The sequence below is a fragment of the Hypanus sabinus genome, chromosome 3 (genome assembly GCF_030144855.1).
Source record: "Hypanus sabinus isolate sHypSab1 chromosome 3, sHypSab1.hap1, whole genome shotgun sequence".
In the NCBI taxonomy this organism is placed as follows: Eukaryota; Metazoa; Chordata; class Chondrichthyes; order Myliobatiformes; family Dasyatidae; genus Hypanus; species Hypanus sabinus.
In genome coordinates, this window is record NC_082708.1 from 109,139,746 (window position 1) to 109,162,058 (window position 22,313).

The 22,313-nt window shown below is 40.9% G+C and overlaps 1 protein-coding gene across 1 annotated transcript in view; it reads right to left on the reverse strand.

The window, feature by feature from the left end:
- The window catches only part of pdgfc (platelet derived growth factor c), a 273,557-nt gene that overhangs the window by 133,227 nt on the left and 118,017 nt on the right, over window positions 1-22,313 (reverse strand). Inside the window, exon 2 of the mRNA XM_059964928.1 lies at window positions 6,651-6,846. Within this exon, the coding sequence (XP_059820911.1) occupies window positions 6,651-6,846 (196 nt within the window). The remainder of the gene's footprint in view (window positions 1-6,650; window positions 6,847-22,313) is intronic.

Sequence of the window (22,313 nt, forward strand, 5' to 3'; positions counted from 1 at the left end):
GGTAACATCATCAGCACAGGTGCACCACAAGGCTGTGTGCTTAGCCCCCTGCTCCACTCGCTTTAAACTTATGACTATGAGGCTAAGAATAGCTTTGATGCTATATTTATTTGCTAATGACACCACTGTCATTGGCAAAATCAAAGATGGTAACGAATCAGCATATGGGATGGAGACTGAAAATCTGGTTAGGTGATGCCATAACAACATCTCACTCAATGTCAGCAATTGTTGACTTCAGAAGGAGGAAGCGAGGAATCCATGAGCCAATCCTCATCAGAGGATCAGAGGTGGAGAGAGTCATCAACTTTAAATTCCTCAGGGTTATCATTTCAGAGGATCGGTCCTGGGGCCAGCACATCAGTGCAATTATGAAGAAAGCACGATAGCACCTCTATGTCCTTAGAAATTGTGAAGATTTGGTATGTCATCTAAAAATCCTCTCCATGAAACATCTATAGATATGTGGTGGAGAGGCTATTTCCTGGTTCCATCAGGGCCTGGTGCAGAAACACCAATGCCCTTAAACAGAAAAGCCTACAAAACTTAGTGGACACACATCAGTCCATCGCAGATAAAGCCCTCCCCATCACTGAACACATCTACACAAAGCATTCTGGCAGGATAGCAGCATCCATCATCAAGGACCCCACTATCCAGGCCATGCTCTCTTCTCATTGCTGCCATCAAGAAGATGATAACACCCCTCAGGATCCACACCATCAGGTTTAGAAACAGCTTTTACCCCTTAACCATCAGGCCCTTGAACCAGTGGGGATAATTTCACTCAACTTCACTCACCCCATCAATGATCTGTTCCCAAATTTATGGACTCACTCTCAAAGACTCATCATCACTGACTGGAAACTCAGCTGGACATGCCAAATAAATACCGTGGCCACAAGAGTAAATCAGAAGCTGGGTATTCCGTGGCTGGTAAATCATCTCCTGACATTGCATAGCCTTTCAACTGTCTGCAACGCACACAGTACAATGGAATACTGAAGTGAAACAGTAAATGTCAGAAACATTCAGTAGGCCAGGGAGAACAATGAAAAAGATATGCACGTGTAAAGAGCTTGATGGTTGAGTGAACTCGGCCTTTTCTCCTTGAAGCGACGGAGGATGAGAGGTGACCTGATAAAGGTGCATAGGATGATGAGAGGCATTGATCGTGTGGATAGTCAGAGGCTTTTCCCCAGGGCTGAAATGGCTAGCATGAGAGGGCATAGTTTTAAGGTGCTTGGAAGTAGATACAGAGGAGATGTCAGGGGTAAGTTTTTTTACACAGAGAGTGGTGAGTGCATTGAATGGGCTGCCGGTGACGGTGGTGGAGTTGGAAACGATAGGGTCTTTTAATAGAATCCTGGATAGGTACGTGGAGCTTAGAAAAATGGAACACTATGGGTAACCCTAGGTAATTTCTAAAGTAAGTACATGTTCAGTACAGAATTGTGGGCTGAAGGGCCAAATTCAGCTGTTGGTTTTCTGTGTTTCTATGAAAATAGAAACTGTGTTTACAATCTCTATCAATGGAAATGAATAGATAGACGGCGTTTCAGGCCGAGACCCTTCTTCTTGAGTCCTGAAGAAGCATCTCGGCCCAAAACATTGACTATCGATTCATTTCCATAGATGCTGCCTTACTTGCTGAGTTCCTCCAGCCTTGTGTGTATTGCTCTGTATTTCCAGCATCTGTAGACTTCATCACGTTTATGCATCTACAGTCTTCCTGATTTTCTACTTATCTGAGCTCTCATAGCTCTCAGGAAGGTCACCATTGAAGAGAAAGTAGCCTATTAGATTGGCACACCATGTACCAACACAAGCGTTTGATTCTTTGGCCTCTTGTCACACACTGGCTGCAGTGAATGCCACCCACAAAATGCACCGTGTTCTCCCTGAGCGCTTCTCCGTCAGCACTTCCTTATCTCATATCACGAGGGCTGCAAGCAGATGCCGATGTTCCCCTGCAACTCAAATGCCATCCTGACTTAACAAGGTATTGTTATTTGTTGGCCATGGCAGGGTCTAAATCCTGCCAATAGCATTGTATGAGAACCTCCACCAAGATACCTGCAGCAGGTCAAGAAGGTGGGTCAATGCCACTTTCTTAAGGGAAAACAGGGATGAGCAGTCAATGATAGCCTTACCATTAACATCCATATCCCTTAAAGAAATCAATAAATTAAAATAAAACTGCTGCAGCGATGCAGTGAGCAACATTCATGACCACTTTCTGCTTCAATGTCTCAAACAGAATTTCCTGTTAGCCACAAGAGAAGAGGTAGGCCAAGTAAGTAACTTGGAAACTGTTATTAAAGAGGTCATGTAACTTAACTGGCTCTAAGTACTTAGGTCTCTGTTTGTTTTTGATTGTTCCCTGGATGAAGAAGATTAATTGGAAAATATACCACAGTGTGGATTATTTTCAGTAGACACATTTGATCTTAGCAGTACCAGACAGATATTTACACACAGATGCTGATCAATGCTTTTCTACATCAGTCGGGGCACTTCTGCAAAAGGAAATGCCATATGAGCCTTTAAGGCAGGGGCTCCAAACCTGAGGTCCACAGATCCCTCAATTAATGGTGGGGGTCCATGGCATAAAAAAGGTTGGGAACCCCTGCTCTAAGATCAGGATATATAAAAGCAAATGTCATACAGAAAGGAGATCATTACAGCATGGAAGATGTACAGTGAAAGTCACCTTGTGACCCAGGTGACAAATTAACTCACTGTTAAGCTGATGCTAGTGGGGTGTCCACACCATAGTTTGATTCAGATTCAGATTTATTTATCACATGTACATCAAAACATATAGTCAAATACCTTGCGTTTACAACCAACAAACCCACAGATGTGCTGGGGGCAGTTTGCAAGTATTGTCACACATTCCAGTGCCAACATAGCATGCCTACAACGTTCAACACAACAACACGGGTAACAACAACAGCAACAACACATCAAAACAAGACCACACCAGCAAAACAAAATCCCCTTTCCCACCCTCCCTCTGCCCTCACACTCACAGGCCTCCAAACCCAGGCCAGGCCACCTCTGGCCTTTCATACATATCTAGACCACAATGGATGCCAGTGATTGTGTAACGCCTCATAGTGTAGCTACTCCGTTTGCTGATATCCACATAAAAGAAATTCCTTGTTGGTGTTATAAAAGATAGTGCTAATCTTTTGCAGGCAAAATGGCCATTTTCTTCTCTGAAGACATCAACTGCATTCTGGGACAGGGGAGGAGATTTATGATGCGCCCCAAATTTGGACATCTCTAGTGGAGGGATGGATTGGTGAAGCTTTCATTGTCAAGTTGTCAATAAAACACAATATGGCAGTGGAAAGTAAAGTTCAGCCAGTAGAATTCCTAATAGAAATGTGCCTCTAAGGCATTTGCAAATAGAATTGGAGGTATTGTCACACTGTGATAATGAAATAGAACTGAAGTCAAACATTGGACCATCTTCCTTATACGTTCCCCATGGAAATCCTAAAATCTTGTTATATCAGGGTGCAATGGTATTGCCTGAATTATGCCTCAATCTCCTGGGGTAAGTTAGGAGAATTTCAGGATTAGGCATTGTGCACTGACAACACATCCAAAGAGGATGTAATTTCAATGCTGGTGCTTACCTCCTCCTCTCCATCATCTCCCTCTTCATCCTTCCCCTGTAGCTCCTACAGGTCATCAGGTAAGGACAATGGTCTCATGATATCGAAAGTTTGTGCCGCATGCAATGTGGCACTGTGGCAAATTCTTCAGGTTTCTCTGATCATCTCACTTTGACAACCCTAAAGGCACTCTTCACTGGGCTTCATCTGACCCTGATTACAACATCATTCTGCAACATGCTCAGGACCCCAGGTAAACCTCAATAGTGAAGGAGTGAGGTGACAGCCTTCCCTCACAAGCAGCCCCCCAAATAAGATTTTAAAAGCACCATAAGCAACATCAGAAAGGAGGGAGCGGAACAAATTCCACAGAAATATGTTATTAACCATGAGGATTTTTATGCTTTGGTTGCAGAAAAGCTACGCATTCAGGGTGCGTAGCTGCCCTTGCAACCCGAATGTAGCTTTCAGTTCACGTGAAGAGCCAAGGTGAGCCAAGTGCAGTCTACCATTTCCTGTGACCTCTGACATCTGCTGATCTCAAGGGAAACTCAAGAGGAAGGAGAAAGCACCTCTGACCTTTCCAACGAAATAAAGAGCTACATCACATAAATTATCTGCTATCACTTGAAATGATCTGGAAATAAAGTTCTAGGTGACATTGGACTCTCCACTACTGACAAAGTCATCCAGATAGGGCTGTGTAGTTGGAAATCTACAGAAGATGGCAGGTCTCTGAAACCACCGGTTTAGAAGGGAGACTCCAGGAGGCCAGGACCTCTGCAAAATGACCCATTCCCCCCCCCCCCCCCCGTTTGGTCCTTGGCAGATATAAATTGGTTACAGGTGCTCAGTCAGTGTGAACCAAGTGGATTCCTTCTTTCCCTTTTGAATCACAGACTGTTGAATATTTTAGAAGGTTTCTGCTGGTCACTGAGATTCAGCATGGATTTGTAAAACTTAGGTCATGCCCTAACAATCGGTTTTAATACCAGTTGGCTTATGTCATGAAATATGTTGTCTTTTCAGCAGCAGTACAATGCAACACAATGATAGAGAGAAAACTGAACATACAATATATATATACACATAATAGTTAAGTTAAATAATAGTGCAAAAATAAAAAGGAAGTAGTGAGGTAGTGTTCGAGCTCCATTCAGGAATTGGATGGCAGAGGGGAGGAAGCTCCTGAATCATTGAGTGCAGCTGACTAGGAACTAAAATAGTGAAGGAGAAAATACTGTATCTATGGATTCTCTTCATATAGACCTCCAGGTTTCTGATAGGCTCACAAAATTGGAATTTAATTGGAGTTGGAATGGGTCTATTATTGTCACATGCACTAAGGCACAGTGAAAAGCTTCTCTTGCATATTGTTCACATAAATCAATACATTATACAGTGCATTGTGATAGTATCAGGTAAAAAGTGTGAAAGGCACAGAGTAAGTGCCATGTAGGTAGACTATAAGGTGTAAAATCGTAACAACATATTGTGAGGTTAAGTGTCCATCTAGAACCATTCAATATGTCAGGACACTGAAGCAGGGAGCCAATCTCAGACCAAGTACTGTGTGCACTGTGATATTTACTGAGTAGCAAATCCAGGGGTGCAACAAAGTCAGCATCAAAGTTCAGACAGAGATCAAACCATCCAGAGAAACCCAAAAACCAGAAAGGGGAAACAGGCAGAGTCAATATTCAGACAGACAGAGTACAGATACACATGCTGGAAAGACTCAGGAAAATTCACTGGCACAATATGGCAACAAATAGGTGAAAACACAGGACTGAAATACACTGAGCTATAAACAGAGAGGCAGATGATAGGTGGAGCACAATGAGACACAGGTGGCAATGCAGGTAATAATGAGAGACAGCTGAGAGGCGGAGTACTCAGTGATACAGGGGCCGGAGTAGAGCAGGAGCGGGGACAGGAGCACATGGCAATACAAAACACAGACCGTTGGCCAGGGGGAAACACACAAAAAGATAGAGTTCAACTGGAGGTACTGACACAATAGCTTTATAACAGTGAGGCAGAAGCTGTCCTGGAGCCTGATGGTACATGTTTTCAAGCTTTTGTATCTTCTACCCAATGAGAGAGTGGAGAACAGAGAATGTCTGGGTGGGTTGGGATCTTTGATTATACTGACAGCTTTAACAAGGCAGCACGAAGTAAGTACAGAGTTTAAAACCACAGTGTATATGTCAGTCAAATTATTAACCCAATAGGAAATACAGTGCTTGACAAGAGACTGAAATGAAGAAGGTGGACTGAGAAGATCTGAATAATTGTGTCTCACAAAGTTTTGTATTCAGGGTTTGATAAGCCATAGTATGTATCAACACTAAAATTAAGAAAAAGGTTGACAGTTTTCCTCAGTTTCATGTGTGAAACATGAGAACAGTAGCATATGTTCATTGCATCACCTTAAATTTTGTTCAATTTCAAATAAGAATTTTATTAATAATTTGTACCAAGGAATCATGGGTAAGATGTGAACGTGTGATATTGGCAATAAAAGAAAGATCATTTTACTTTGATTCTTTAAATTGCATGAATGAACTTATTTCAAAATCCCTGGATTAATAATATGGGATAGAAATGTTTAAACTTTAATATGAAGTATTGGGAATGCAGAGGGAAAGGTATTAGGGAAATACTGGGAAGCTGAACAAATTTTGGAGATTATGCATTAAACTTGAGAGATACTACATGTTTATAGAGACATCATAAATAAAGTACAGGAAATATACAATTGCTATAACGCCTTCAGCATTGAAAACGTTGATATCTAAAGAGACTTCAATTCAAGGCTCTGCAAGTTGGAGGAAGTATTGGTGGGTAATAGGTGAGTGTGAGAGGAATGGAGCATGGAGGGAGGTCCATGTTTCTGGGGTTCTATTGGAAGATCTACCCAAACTTTAGGCTCTGTCAAGGAGGTCTGAGTTCGCCTCCTATCAGTAATCTATTTCTTTGTTAAGAGCTGAATTAGTGTTCCGAGAATGAGGCACTCACTTGCACAATCCGTTCTCGGGCTCCTCAAGTCCGAACCTTTCATCGAAGGTGAGCTGTATTTGCATATTCTCATCAGCTGCTATTAGTCTCCACACCAGCACCACATCCCGAGGGTAGCTCTGCGGAAATCGGGGACTCTGCACAAATCCGTCCTCCGAAATTGTAATAATTTTTTCATGCTGATGATCGTGCACTCCTAAATGATGAAGGAAGTCAATGTAATTATTTATGTTAAATAACAAGATTTCATTCTCAGCTTTGATTAATTTTATGCACTTCATTTTGTTTAACTTTACAAAAGTTAACTGCTATGAACATAAATCCCATAAAGAATAATGAAACACAAGAACCAGCTTTCTAATGAAATGTTGGTAATCTGGAATATATTTAACCATTCAATATACCATATCATTTTTAACAGGTATCTGCTGAAAGTTCCTTCAAGATGATTGGCATGAGGCCTGTTCTTTCATCACATACTTGGCTACAGGTTACAAAATTTTGAAAAATAAATAACACATGCTGTTAGGATTTTCAGACTTTCCTTTCACTCAGAACCAGACATTATGGAGGATTTAAATAGTGAAAGATATTTATTTTCCTTAAGGTAGTTTCAGAAGTTGGTTGACAATGAAAGACTAATTTTATATTGTTTTAAGTCAATGTATCTGTTTGGTGTTTCTACATTCTGTTCTGTTAACTCAAAGGGAGTGTTAATATGGCTGCAAGATTTGAAGGAATTCATTTTAGATCACGAGAGCAGCAGGGCAGCAGTGTGATGTGTTTCGGTTGATTGTGGTTCAGTGTAGTTATCAGTTCTGGCTTTTGGACGCTCTGTATTCAGAACCATGAAGGATTCATTCCACACCGACACTTACTCGATGCATGCCCGATTTGTTCCAAGCCTTCTACTGGGTGCAACACGCATGAAACGGTGAATATGCAACTGCAATTTTGACACATACATCTGCAATACTCAATTTTCTTGATTACTAAAGTGAGAAAGAAGTATTTCAATTATTTAATAATCATCAGTGAGTTATCTAAGTGTAATTAGCTTCCATATTGCTGCCACCAAGGCACTTGTATGCAATCTGAGATCAAAATGTAAAGTAGTCCATGAACCCTGCCTACTGCCTGAACTTGCTGCGCAACTTTACCTGATCTGGATACAAAGGGACTTTTGATTCCTCATAGTTAAATACCCTCCTGAGAAGCATTACGAGCCACTAGAGATTAGGAGTCTGGCCACGTATCCTGAGTGCTCACCGCGTTAGCACCCTAATGGCCTTTGACTCCCTGCGAATGTTCTTAAAGGCTCTAATAACTGCACGTAATTAAAACCAGCATAAGTATATATGCATATATAGTATATGTCCTTGAAATTAATTGAACTAACTGAGGCAGAGTGAAATGTGGAAAAATGAGTTAACATATGCATTCATTACCCAGGACATTCTCTCTTCCTACTACAACCATCAGGGAGGAGGTACAACAGCCTGAAGATACACACTTAATGTGTTGGAAGAGCTCCTGCCCCTCCCCTATCAGATATCTGCACGGGCAATAATCTAACCCATGAACAGTATATCACTATTAGTGCTCTCTTTTTGCACTAAATATTTAATTTAATTTCCTTCCATATGTTCCTTATTGTCATTTATAACATTTTTTAATGTATTGCACAATACTGCTGTTGCAAAACAATAAATTGCATGGCATATGTCAGTGATAATCAATCTGATTCTGATTCCACTATGGATTCATTATTGGTAACTCCGTTCAAATAAACGGCATTACTTATACATCTGGTCCTTCTAATCAGCTCATCTCTGACTTCTGTATTTCAATAAAAGTCAAGAAGCTGACTATTGAGGACCAGGTAACCAGTGTTTCCCTGCATAACCACCAATAAGAAATGAGCACATTCCAGGACAGATGCTGCAGAGCAGGCAAGGTATGATTTAAATGATCATAAATCTGACTCTCTGACACTGCAGAATGTTACCTTCTTCAGCTCATCTAAGATTCCTTTAGCCTAAGATTTAACCCTCTTTCATATAAAGCATAAAATCTCCAGGCAATGCCTTTGAACTGGTCTTTAGTTCTGTGCTTCTGCAGGTCAATTGAGAATGAGGCAGAGCCTTTTGAAATTTTTATCAGGAAAATACTTCATATATACATAAAAAGATCTATTGAAATGTACCTCTGCTATTTTCGAATGACATGTTTATGTGTAACTCAAGCCTGCCTTGGAATTCTGGGTCCAGCCGGAGCACTTTGCCTTGATTTTTTTGTTGGATTATATGGAATAACATTTCTGCAACAGTATAATAGACACTGATACTCTTCAACTGTACTATGAATGATTTTGCACTGTAGTGAGAGAGAAGGAAGAGATGAGCTTGGCTTAACTGCCTAGAAACATACATAATCTACACTATGACACATGATTTATGAATGCTTTCTTTTCAATGGGAAATGTTTCACCCATCCTCTCACATAACAACAGAGTAACTTGGAAATAGATATCCAGGAGAGTATATGTCTAGACCTTAATGTGTCTTAATTAATTCATCACAGCTGAAGATAGGTGCAAAATACTCCAGCTTGGATGTGAAAAGAATAAACCTTTCCCCAATTTACCTGTTAGTGTGAGAGGATTATTGCTGGAAATGATGCAGCTGTAAAGAGATAGCGGGGTCAGATTTGCCTTTAATGCCGTTATATTCGGGTAATCAACCACAGCACACTGTTCATGAAAATAACTGAAATCCAGACAAGGTTTCGATCGTTGACCCACGCATCAAGTTTCAGCCAGGCCTCAATCACAACAAACACTTCAAAATCTGCCATATGATCTGTCCCCAAAGCCAAAAGAGATGGGGATATCAGATATATCAGGGGTCGGGAGTGGAAGACAGCAGTGGGAGGCATGGGTTGGGATCCAGTGTTGTTGTTATACTGTAAACAAGAGGAAGTCTGCAGATATTGGAACTCCAAAACAACACATACAAAATGCTGGAGGAACTCAACAGATCAGGCAGCATCTATGGAAATGAACAAACAGTTGACATTTTGGGCAGAGACTCTTCTTCAGGACTGAAATGGAAGGTGGGGGGGGGATGATGCAAAAATAAAAAGGCAGGGGAGGGGAAGGAGGCTAATTGGACGATGATAGGTTATCTGATGGAGGAAGGAATCAGAGGCAGAAGAGCAGAGTCTGGTAAATTAGCTGGAAGGTCATCACTGGGTCAAGGAGGGCTAAAAATTAGAAGGCCAGAAGAACTTGCTGGGACCAGGGGTGCTGAATGTGGTTTTAATGCTGAGGGTTGGGTGTCTCACGCAGCTCTGACACTGAAATCATGTCCGGGTTACGAGGATGGCTCGCAACAATAAGGTTCAAATGGTTCAAAACAACCTGGAGATGCTTCTTTCTGTGCCTCAGTCATGTAACACTTCATAGCCCGTTGCATAACAAGAATGAAAGCAACGTTATGCAATTGAAATTCTGGCCAGAGCATACCTAAACATGCAGAATATTGATCTACATGGCACATCCCTAGTGTTTTGACAGAATTTATTAACTAGATAAAAGTAATGACCAATATTCATTGCAAATTTTGTTTTCCAGAAGATACAAGTACAGATATAAACAACCATGCAGTGTAATCAGCCGAGCTGTGGTTCAAAAGCAGCATACAACAATTTCAGTTAATTTCCAGATTTTATATATATATATATAAATTATGTCATTATGTGTATATATTATTACACATATTATTTATCTAATGATACTGACAGAGGTTTCAGAGATACTTGGCAGAATAGGTCTTTCTGTCCCTTCAAGCTATGCCACATGGCAACCCTAATTTGACCCTAACTTAACTACAGAACAACTTACAATGATCCACTAACCTATGAACTGTTTGGACTTTAGATTTTGGACTATGAGAGGAAAATGGAGCACCTGGAGAAAACCCATGCTGTCACGGGGAGCATATACAAACTCCCTACAAATAGCACTGGGAAATTAACTGTAAAGCATTATTCTAACCACTATGCTACAGTGCCACCCTTTTGAGTGCAATAACACTTTCCACCCTTGAAATAAAAGCCACATTACTTGTACTTAGGATATCAGGTGGCAAAAGGGACGGTGATAAATTTGTCAATCACTGTTTTATTTGGGGAGAGCTGGTAGACAGAAGTCCTATAAAATATATTCCAGTTGTTAAATTTTCTTTTAAGGTGGTCAATGGTTTTCCCTTTTTGATAGCAGATTGACAACAGCCTTAAATAGATCGCTGGAGGCTGGTTGGGAAACATTACTATCAACAAATTGTCTCCACGTTCATCTCACTAATTTTCATGAGATTTTGATGTGCACAAGTTAACAGATCAATTTTCCATCATTACATCATGCATGTAATTCTGACATGCACCACAGGTACATTCCTTCTCACCATTAGTAATATCTACCAGAAGCGCAGGCTCAAGCAGGTATCAACCATTAAAGATCCCCTCCATCTGGGTTCTGACATCTTCCTGTAGCCTCCATTAGAAGGAAATGCAGATGTCCCACACCACCAGGTTATTGTACAGCTCCTTTCCTACAACCATCTGCTTTCTGAGCCAACCAGCACAACCCCGATCCAGCAGTTTAGCAAAACACTTTGATCGCTTTGCACTAAAATGAGCTTTCTTTATGTTCTATTGTGCATAATTTATGTTTAATCGATTTTTTCTTGTGAACGTTGCTTATATGATGCTATGTACCTGAGATGCTGCAGCGTAAGTTTTTTATTGCACTTTTGCACACATATACATATGGCAATAAACTCAACTTTGACATTGACATTGATAAGGAAGCTACTGTACAGTACAACAGTAACCTGTCAATAATCTTACAAAGAAGGATGGCTCTGGGAGGTCAATGCTGCTTCAGTGGAGCTGAGAACTAGCCCCGACTGAAAGTAATTCTAAGTTGTCTGAGCATTTCCAGAAACTTTTAGCCATATAAAGTAAATAAAAAGTTTTAAATAAAATACATGGGTCAGAATTAAAACAGTAAACAATTAGAAATTTATTCTTAGATGCTAAATAACAAAATTGCAAATTTAAGATAATTTTTTATAATTATACCTTGAGTATTTCAACATTTTATTTGAAATAAAAACAAAAAGAAAAGCACTGGAAATTCTCAATAGTTCAGCCAGCATTTGCAGAAAGAGAAACAGGTACCACTTTAAGTTAAAGATACTCCCTCTGATGATAAAACAATCAAAGATGACAATGGTTTAGACAATAGCCACATGACTCTGTACATTACTGGTGTCAGCTGATGGGACACACAATTCCACTTTGAGAATTTGGCAGAAAGGAAAATTCAACTGTGTTCCTTCTCTTTCCCAATAAGTGCTAGAATTACAGATAAAGCTTCGCTGATCAGATACAAAGCTTCTGTTAAACTGTGGCCCTAGTGCTGTCAACACCAATGGAAAACTGCATCCCAGATAAACAGAAAATCTTTTTTCCTGTAAAAATACACACTTTGGACCAAAAAAGGCAAGAAATAAACCAAAGATTATCACAAATTCCTTTAATGTTGAGACCAAAGTGGTCTGTGGAATATTTTTTTTTAACATATAATACAAATGGAATCAGAAAAAATACCAATGCAGACTTCTGTTGCCCTAATTGGCCAATACTTCTTGCCTCACACAAATCAAAAGCTCCTTCTGTTTAATGTTGCCAGGGAGATAGAAATTGTAGTTTGCCAAAGATTGTTGAAAACTCTCCAAGACTAAAAGTGCATGATAGAAAACAGTTGCTTCATTGCTGCAAGCAACAAGTTAACCACAAGAGATCTTATGCTAGAAATTCTATCACTTAGCACATGGTTCCTACATGCAATATGATAGATTTGAAGTTGGAAATCAATTGCTGAAACTACTCAGGCCTTCTGTGTTGACACTGGGTAAATAGTACCATGATTCTGTGAGAATGTATGCTTGCCGCATAAACTGTATGTGCCTCAAAAGGAAGATAACGTGGAGGAATGGACGTGCTCCTGCCTGAACTGCTATCAGAGATGCTCCGCAGTATTTTACGATGGGTTCAGTGTCTTCTGTGCTGCAGCTTGTTGCAGCTTAGAGGTTTTTCTTTCTTGTAGGAGGATGGTAAGGAAGGAGCAGCTAAGATTGGCTTAGTGGATACCTGCCTCAGTGAGCACCTCGGATACGACTTTGTCCCAATTGCTGCCTGTGCCACACACAAGTGAGAGCAAGATTAGGATCGCATGGTCGATGAATGTGTGGCTGAAGAAATGGTGCAGGAGGCAAGGGTTCATGTTTGTGCATCATTGGGATCTCTTCTGGAAAAGGTACGATCTGTACAAGAGAACTTGAGAGGGCCAATGTCCTTGCGGCAAGAGCTGTTGGGGGGGGGGGGGGTTCATACTTGGTTGGCAGGGGAATGGGAGCAGAGTGATAGATTAGAGGATGGAGCAGATGTTGTAAAGATCAGATTCCTTCTTCTCCAGGCCTTTGCCTTTCCCACCCAGCAGGCTTCACCTATCATCTTCCAGCTGGAATTCTTCCCCTCCCCCATGTTTTCCACCCCTTCCCTTTCAGTCCTGAAGAAGGGTCTCGGCCCAAAACATTGGCTGTTTATTCAGTTCCATAGATGCTGCCTGACCTGCTGAGTTCAACCAGCACTTTGTGTGTGTTGCTTTGGATTTCCAGCATCTGCAGAATTTATTGCATTGTGAAGGTAGATGCAGCATGTAGAGAGACTGTGAGGAAGGAAAGGCATAATTGTAATCAGTAGGATGGGTTATAATATGTTTACTATAATGTGAGAAATATCAGTAACAAAGGTGAAGAACTTAGAGCATGGCTCAATACTTAGAGCTATGCCATTACAGAAACCTGATTGACGTAAGGACAGGAATAGCTACTAGATGTTTTGGTGTATAGATGCTTCCAAGGGGACAAGTAAAAAAAAGTGGGGGAATGGTAATTAGGGATAGTATCACAGCTGCAGAAAGGGAGGACGTCATGAAGGGGTTGTCTACTGAGAGTGTGGGTGGAAGTCAGGGATCAATCACTCTATAAGGAGTATACTACAGACTCTCAATGGCAACAGATTTACTACGGAACAGATTTTGGAAAGGTGCAAGAAGGACAGGACTGTTGTCATGGGCGGCTTCAACATCGTTAATATTGATTAAGGTCTGTGAGTAGTGGTGTTCCACAGGGACCAGCTCTTTGAGGAAGTGTAAGGTGAGGCTAGTAAGTTTGCAGAAGGTGCTTTGGATAGTGTGGAAGGTTGTCATAGATGATGACGTGACATTGTTAGGATACGAAGCTGGTTGAGAGGTGCTAAATAGAGTTCAAACCAGTAAAGTGTGAAGTGATTCACTTTGGAAACTTGAAGTTGAGAATAGGGTTAATGCCAAAATTGTGTGCGGGCCTTATTATAGGAAGGATGTAGATGCTTTAGAGAGGGTGCAGAGGATATTTACCAGGATGCTGTCTTAAATAGAGATCACGTCTTATGAGGAAAAGTTAAGAGATCTCGGTAATTTTTCTTTGGAGTGAAAGAGGATTAGAGGAAATGATAGAGGTGTATGAGATGACACAGGACATAGAAGGGGTGGACAACCAGTGCCTTTTTCTCAGGGTGGCAATGACTAATGTGAGAGGGCGTAATTTTAAAGTTATTTGAGGAGAGTATAGAGGAATAGCAAAGGTACTTATTTTTAAACAGAGTGCTAAGGGTATGGAGCACCCTGCCAGGGGTGGTGGTACAGGCAGATACATTAGGAATATGGATGGAAGAAAAACGGAGGGCTATGTGGGAGGGAAGAGTTAGATTGATCTTGGAGTAGGTTAATCGTGAGCCAAAGGGCCTGTACTGTGCAGTACTGTTGCTCTATATTTGATGTCTGACAGAGGCACACACAGGCTTAATGCCTTACGTGATCCAGCACTCAAAACCAAAGTAGCCCCCAAATCAGCCCCACAGTCTGAAGCCTTGAAATCCATCATTTTAAATTGTTAATAATAGCTCTCACCATGGCATGCAATTGTACTATTAAGTATTCACTTCATCCCTGTTTGAAAGTAATGTACAATTATTGTGTGTAATTGTGCAGAAGATTCAGCTTTTGTGATATGTAAGCACTTTGAATGCCAGGCAAATAAAGAAAATTGGTCCCCCAAAGGCCCCATATAATACAGAAGCATGTTCCCTTTTCAGTGCCGTCTGAGTCCAGAAATTGGTTTACTTTTAAATAGGAGTATGAAATCTACACAAGAATAAGAGTTTAATCTGCTTGTATTGTTGTTGGAGCAGCTCAAATGTGGTATTTGATAGCAATTCTCATGAAAATGTGTCAGCTCACTAGCTATGCTTGAAGCTACCTGGACAGGAAAGTTGCAGAGATCTGAGCTTTAACCACGTCCCTGCAGGCCCAACCCCGCACGAGATAATGGCACTGCTCCAGCTCGGAAGTGGTGCTCTCAGCTAAAACACAGCACTGGAAGTTTGCTTGTTTTCAGCTGAAACATAGAAAAGCACACACAAAATGCTGGAGGAACTCAGTAGGTCAGTCAGTATCTATGGAAATTAATCAACAGCTAACCTTCTGGGCCAAGACCCTTCTTCAGGGCTGAAATGGATAAAAAGCGGGGGGTGGGGGAGGCTAGTTAGAAACTGATAGGTGAAGTCAAGTGGGTGGAAAAGGTAAAGGGCTGGAGAAGAAGGGATCTGATATGAGAGGAGAGTGGACCTTAGGAGGAAAGAAAGGAGGGGGAGACCCAGAGGCAGTAATAGGCAGGCGAGGAGTGGTAAACAGAACTGGGGGGGGGGGAATCTTTTTACCGGAAAGTCTATGTAAGTCCAGATAAAGGCCTAAAATGTTGACTGCTTATCCCTCTCTATTAGATGCTGCCTGACCTTTTGAATTCCTCCAGCATTTTGTGTGTGTTGCTCTGGATTTCCAGTTCTTGTGTTTATGCTCCATGAGTCATGGTTGAGTGCTTAGATGATGCAGAGAGTGACAGATAATTTCATTCCACGGACAAGTGGATACATATATACACTATAAACTTCTATACACAACTGCCCAGCAGCCAGGAGAGGAAGGTCCATCTCTTGACAGATGCTGCACCACTCACACCAGAGTACCTGGGGAAAATGCAGCAGAAGACCACAGTGCACAGTATTTTTCTGGATTTTTACTGAGCGTCCTTTCTTCACAGAAATGTACGCTTCTCCTACCAGTATCTGCATATGCACTTGACAGCCATGGCAGTTATGCTGCCATGCTGAGTCAGAAAAATACTATTTGCCCAGCACCTACCCTTCCAGGGCTACGACTCTGCTTAAGAGCAGGAACACCCTTCCGCGGACCAGTTCAGATACTGATAAAGCAAGGGATGAGGAGAGTACATCACAGAATTATTTTTTTATTTCAAAGGATTCAAAGTACATTTATTATCAAAGTATGTATGCTTTATAGAGCCCTGAGATTCATCTTCCTCACAGTCAGCCACAAAACAAAGAAAACCATGGAACCCGTTCAAAGAAAGACATCAACCCCCGCCCCCCATGCACAAAAAAAAAACAAATTGTGCAAACAGCAACAAGAACATCAACACAGCCCCCCACCCCGCAGAGGCAATCAGCACTTGCAGGCTACTGTCCCAGAGGTCAAGTGAAGGAAGCATGTGAAAGGGCTGAGAGCTCCACAGTCTTAACAAGAGTGCACGTCAAAAGGAATGAGAGGATCCTTCCTCAGCAGTGTGGACGAGCATGCAGAGGCTATTCAACACCTCAGGAAAGTCTCAGGTCACTGTTATCAACCCAGGATCAGAGTGCTGCCCTTCACGATTAGATTGCTGTCATTCAAGAGCAGAGCCGACACATGGGAGTGCACTGTTGCCATTGGGATGGAAACTGCTCCTGAAAAAAGTTAAATAATTGTGTTGGCAATAGTTTAGAGTCTGGGGGTGGGGGGGGAGGTTGGAGTCTGGAGATCCTGGGGGGGGTACAGGTGTCAGCAGATAAAAAGATGGCTGTCTGTCCAGCCCTGGGAGATTTCCACTGGTATTGCAGACTCAGATTCTCAACCCCTTTCTCCCACCGCTGTCTGTCCAGGCTCTTCCAGGACAGAAGCTTATAGTGTTTGACATCACAGCTATCAGTACAACCTTCCTCTACCAAGGCGGCAGCCACTGGAGAACAATACATCAAAGTAATTGGCCTTGTAAGCCTGTTGGGAAAACATTCACAATATGTTACATTTTTATTTATTTCTTCAAAGGATCTGGATGTGTCTGGCAACAACTGAAGTTATTCTTTGTTTTACTGTCCTGAACTGCGGAGACAGTTAAGAATTAATCACATTACGTGACTCAACTCCCATCATAGTTCAGACAAATTTCCTTCCCTGAAGGAGATGGCAAAATTAAATAGGTCCTTTCAATGATCCAGCATTTTGACAGGGAGTTTAATTTAATGAATTTAATCATAGAATCATAGAACACAGAGAAAAACTCATCGCGCCACCATTTTTATATTTGTCATTGACAGCACCAAGATTTGCAGGGACAAAGTCCAACTGGGAATGCAGAAAACGAGTCTTTAGTGACACGTTGCACTTCATGGTTTTGTGTGCTGGAAGCATGTTGTCAACCAGCTGCATGTACTGTAGTTGCCAAGAAAATTTTCAACAACATCCTTGAATACATTCCATGCAATTTTCCTCTGGTCCCTCTAGAAGTTCTTCAAATTGCGTGTCGTTAATGGCTTGCTTGATTTGTGGACCAACAAAGGTGTCTTCCTTAATCTTGGCATCAGTTACCTGATTGTGAATTGAAATAACAAATAAAGGCGATTTCAAAAAATGCTGTGATTGGGAAATTCCATGGTTGATTTTCATGATCAGCAGCCCAAAATCCATAATATATACCCAAAATCAGAATCAGAATCAGAATCAGGCTTATTATCACCAGCGTGTGATGTGAAATTTGTTAACTTAGCAGCAGCAGTTCAATGCAATACATAATCTAGCAGAGAGAGAAAAATAATATAAAATAATACATAATAATAAATAAACAAGTAAATCAATTACATATTTTGAATAGATATTTAAATATCTGCAAAAACAGAAATACTGTATATTAAGAAAGTGAGGTAGTGTCCAAAGATTCAATGTCCATTTAGGAATCAGATGGCAGAGGGGAAGAAGCTGTTCCTGAATCACTGTGTGTGTGCCTTCAGGCTTCTGTACCTCCTACCTGATGGTAACAGTGAGAGAAGGGCATGCCCTAGGTGCTGGAAGTCTTTAATAAGAGACACCGCTCCCTAAAGATGTCCTGGGTACTTTGTAGGCTAGTGCCCAAGATGGAGCTGACTAGATTTACAACCCTCTGTAGCTTCTTTCAGTCCTGTGCAGTAGCCCCTCCATACCAGACAGTGATGTAACCTGTCAGAATGCTCTCCATGGTACAACTATAGAAGTTTTTGAGCATATTTGTTGACTTGTCAAATAGCTTCAAACTTTTAATAAAGTATAGCTGCTGTCTTGCCTTATTTCTGATTACATCAATACGTTGGGACCAGGTTAGATCCTTAGAGATCTTGACACCTTGACAAGTATTCAGGAAGCAAAATCTTTGTTGTCACCATCAAAAATACTATTTTTATTGCGTCAGACCTTCTGTATTCAGGCTCAAATTTTCAATCCATATTAATAGCATTAAAAATTCCAGCACATTGGTCACAATCTTCCAATTTTAAAGGCAAACTTCCATGATCACTATCTGTCTCTTATTAACAAACTAATTTTGGATCTATTTGCCAACTTGCCCTGAATACCACGGGCTCAAATCCTCTGGACAGGTTTTCTACATGGCACCTTGTGCAAGGCATTACTGAAATCCAGCAGCCTGACTGTTCTTATCAATACATTTTGTTATTTCTTCAAAATAAAATAAAATTAAATCAAATCAGTCAGTCAGAATCTCCCCCTAGCAAAAGCATGCTGACAATCATTAATTAGTCCCCGCTATTCAAACTGCAGATTAATCCTGTCTCTAAGAATGTTTTCAATAATCTCGCCACCACTAACAGTAGACTGCTTGGTCAGTAATTAGACTTTTCCCTGTGCCTTTATTGGTACTAATTCTTGGTAATAATTACATTGGTAATAATGTTCTTTAGCATTCATCATTACCCTGATCAACCTGACCCAATTACATCCCTCCTGACCAAACTCCCCTCTTTCATGATGACTCCTCACTTAACCTCAATTTCATACCCTGCCTTTCCACCTGCTCTCACTTTTGCTTTGTTGCGATGCTACAGGCAGAACCTTATTATAGTGATTCCACTTTTGCTTTTGATTTTGCTAACATACTACCTGGGACAGCTAACTTGTCTCAGCACCCTGACCCAGTCCCAATGCAGAGTCATAACCTGAAATATCGACTAGTCCTTTGCCTCCGCAGACTGCCTGACTCACTGAGTTCCTCCAGCAATTGGCCTTTTGCTCCAAATTTCAGCAAAGGGACCCTCTTCTTTCCTCCATAGTTTGCTAGCTTGTGATATCAAAGTTCAAAGTAAATTTATTATCAAAGTACATATATGTCACCCTGTCCAACCCTGAGATTTATTTTCTTGCCGACATAATCAATCCATAATAGAATAAGACCCATGATATAATCAGTGTACAAAAGACAACAAACTGTGCAAATACAAAAAGAAAGAAATAATAATGATATATAATTAAGAAAAATATCAAGAATATAAGATGAGTTGAGGTGAAAATATGTGGCTTAATATTCAATATCAAAGATCACCCTGCCCCCCCATGACATAAATACCCCTCTCTCTGCCCTCAGTGTCCCCTCAATAAGGGGTGGATCCATTTGGTATCAGTTATAAATATTGTGGAATATGAGATTTTCCATATTTCTGGAACAGCAGATTAAAAAAGGGAATAGGTTTTGGCACATGCAAATATCTACAAGCAAATGCAAAGAGTGCAGAAATACTTTAGCAGCCAGGAAACTTTGAAATGAAAGTTAACATGACAATGCAGCTGTCCTGATGGAACAACTTGTTTTATGTTTTTCTATCTGGCAGCTGTCTGGATTCAGCTAATAGCTGGCATTTATATGGGAATCTCCACTATTTCTTTGAGCGGCTGGTTATGGATTGCATTAAATTCCATTTACCTGTTACATTGGACCCTTTCCAGTTTGCATATTGCTCAAAGCGGTTCTCTGATGATGCCATAGTCTCTGAACACCAATACATCCTGTTCCACCTGGAAACCGATGCCTCATACACCAGGATGCTGTTTATTAATTTCATCTTGGCATTTAATACAATCGTCCCTCAGAAGCTGATGGGTAAACTGTTCTCGTCGGGTCTCAACACCTCTTTCTGAACTGGCTCCTGGACTTCTTGACAGAAAGGCCACATGTTGGCAGGAACATCGCTAGCTTCATCACGCAGAGCGCCAGTGGCCTGCGTGTTCATCCCACTGCTTTTCACACTGTTGACACATGACAGCACTGCTAGATCCAGTTCAAACCCAATCATCAAGTTCGCTGGTGACACAACATGATTAGCCTCACCAACAACAACAAAGAGTTGGTGTACAAAGAGGAAGTAGAGCAGGGCTTTAATGGTGTGAGCACAATAAATTGAGTCTCATTGTGGACAAGACCAAAGAGATGGCTGTGGGCTTTCAGAAAGTGCAGGATGACCACTCCTCTCTGCACATACGTGGCTCCAAGGAGTTAGTTTGGAGAACCAAGTTTCTGGGAGTGCACATAACAGACAATCTAGCCTGGTCCATCAGCACCATCTCTTTGGTCATGAAAGTACAGCTGCAACTCCCCTTCCAGAGGAGAAGGAGGTGAGTGAAACTTTCCCCATCACATTCGAACCAACTTTTACAGGGGCTCCATCGACAGCACCCTAACCATCTACCTCATGGTCTGCTATGGGAGTTCCAAGGCATGTGACAGCAAATTCCTACAAAAGAATTGCAAAGACTGCTGAGAGGATTATTAGGGTCTCTATTCAGCTGAATTTATCAGGAGTGCTGTGTACGCAGGGCCTTTAGCATTGTCAATAATCCTCCTATTTGTCCAACAATCTCTTTGAACACCTACCATCAGGCAGGAGGTACCATTGCATTAGGACAAGAACCGTCAGGATGAGAAACAGCTTCAGCCCCACAGGCTGTGAGATGACTGAATTCCCTGCCACCACCCAGGTCTCATCATGCATGAAATGCCAGTAGCATTAAACTGTTCATTTCTTTAACTTGTGTTGTGTGTACACCTTATTGTTTGTTAATTTACTGATGATAATGTTTCTTTATGTGTTATGTGTGTGAGTTATATATACTATGTTGTGCACTTTGGTCTGGAGGAATGGTACTTTGTTTGGCAGTATGCATGAGCACAGCTGAATGACAATAAACTGAACTTGAACTTAAACATCTTGAACCTTAGATTACTCAATCCAGGAACTAAGGAGCAAATGAGGACACCATTCAGAACTGACAGCAGGGAGATCATTGGAGTGAAGCAGTGGGTCAGCTGTATGAAGGTAAGCAGTTCAATGTAGAGCGCTGGAGGGCAGCAGTCCTGGTCTTTCCAGTCCAAGAGAACTGCTATGGCAATTGGCAGCACTCAACTTCTTTCAGCTACCAGGTTTCCTGAGCCTTGGGAAATTTGAATTGCAAATTGATAAACCATATTTGGAAATCTGTTTACTTAAACAATTCCTAAGTGGGTTCGGCTATAAAGTTAACTCCCCTGGTTAAGGATCAGGTTCCTGCTTTCAAGAATTTGATTCCCCTTGTAAATGCAAGGTTAAAATTTCTGTCAGTCACCTTTTTGATAACAGAACCTCCAAAAATCCAATCAATGAAAGAAGGTGATTAACTGAAAAGCAGTTTAACAAGATCCATTTCTTTATATAGACAAAGGTAGATCTGGTAGACACAGAACAACAACTAACAAGATTTCCTCAGGATTTACCAAATTGATTAAAATTGCGAGAATAAGTAACTTGTTCCAGGAATTGCCAACAATCTCTAATTAGTTAAATAGCGCCTAAGAAATTATAAGTGCTTTAAATTAAAGTTATTATGAAGAAAGAATGGGCTTCCACAGGCAGAGAAGCAATTTTTGAAATGTATTGTGCAAGATTTAATCAATAGAATATGTAAACAAATACACCTGACTAAGGAAAAGATTAAGTAGATGGGGACTATATTCCCTGAAGCTTAGAAGAATGAGAGGAGATCTTATTGAAATCCAAAATTCAAATGGCTTGTTAGGTTAGCTGTGGGTAAGGTATTTGTTCTAGCTGAGGAGTTTGGGAACAATGGACAGTGGAGGTTCATTTATTACACTCATTTGAAACATAGATCAATAGAGTTCTGAAGTTTAAAGAAATCAATGATAATGGGTACACAGTGGAAAATGGTGCTGAAATAACAGATCATTCATTTTCTTACTCAAATGACTTAGTCAAAGTCCTTTGAATTTTATTCTCATGAAAACAGATGTCCGAAGCCTTGTATGGATATATCATAATGTCACTACCATAGGACACTTAATAAAT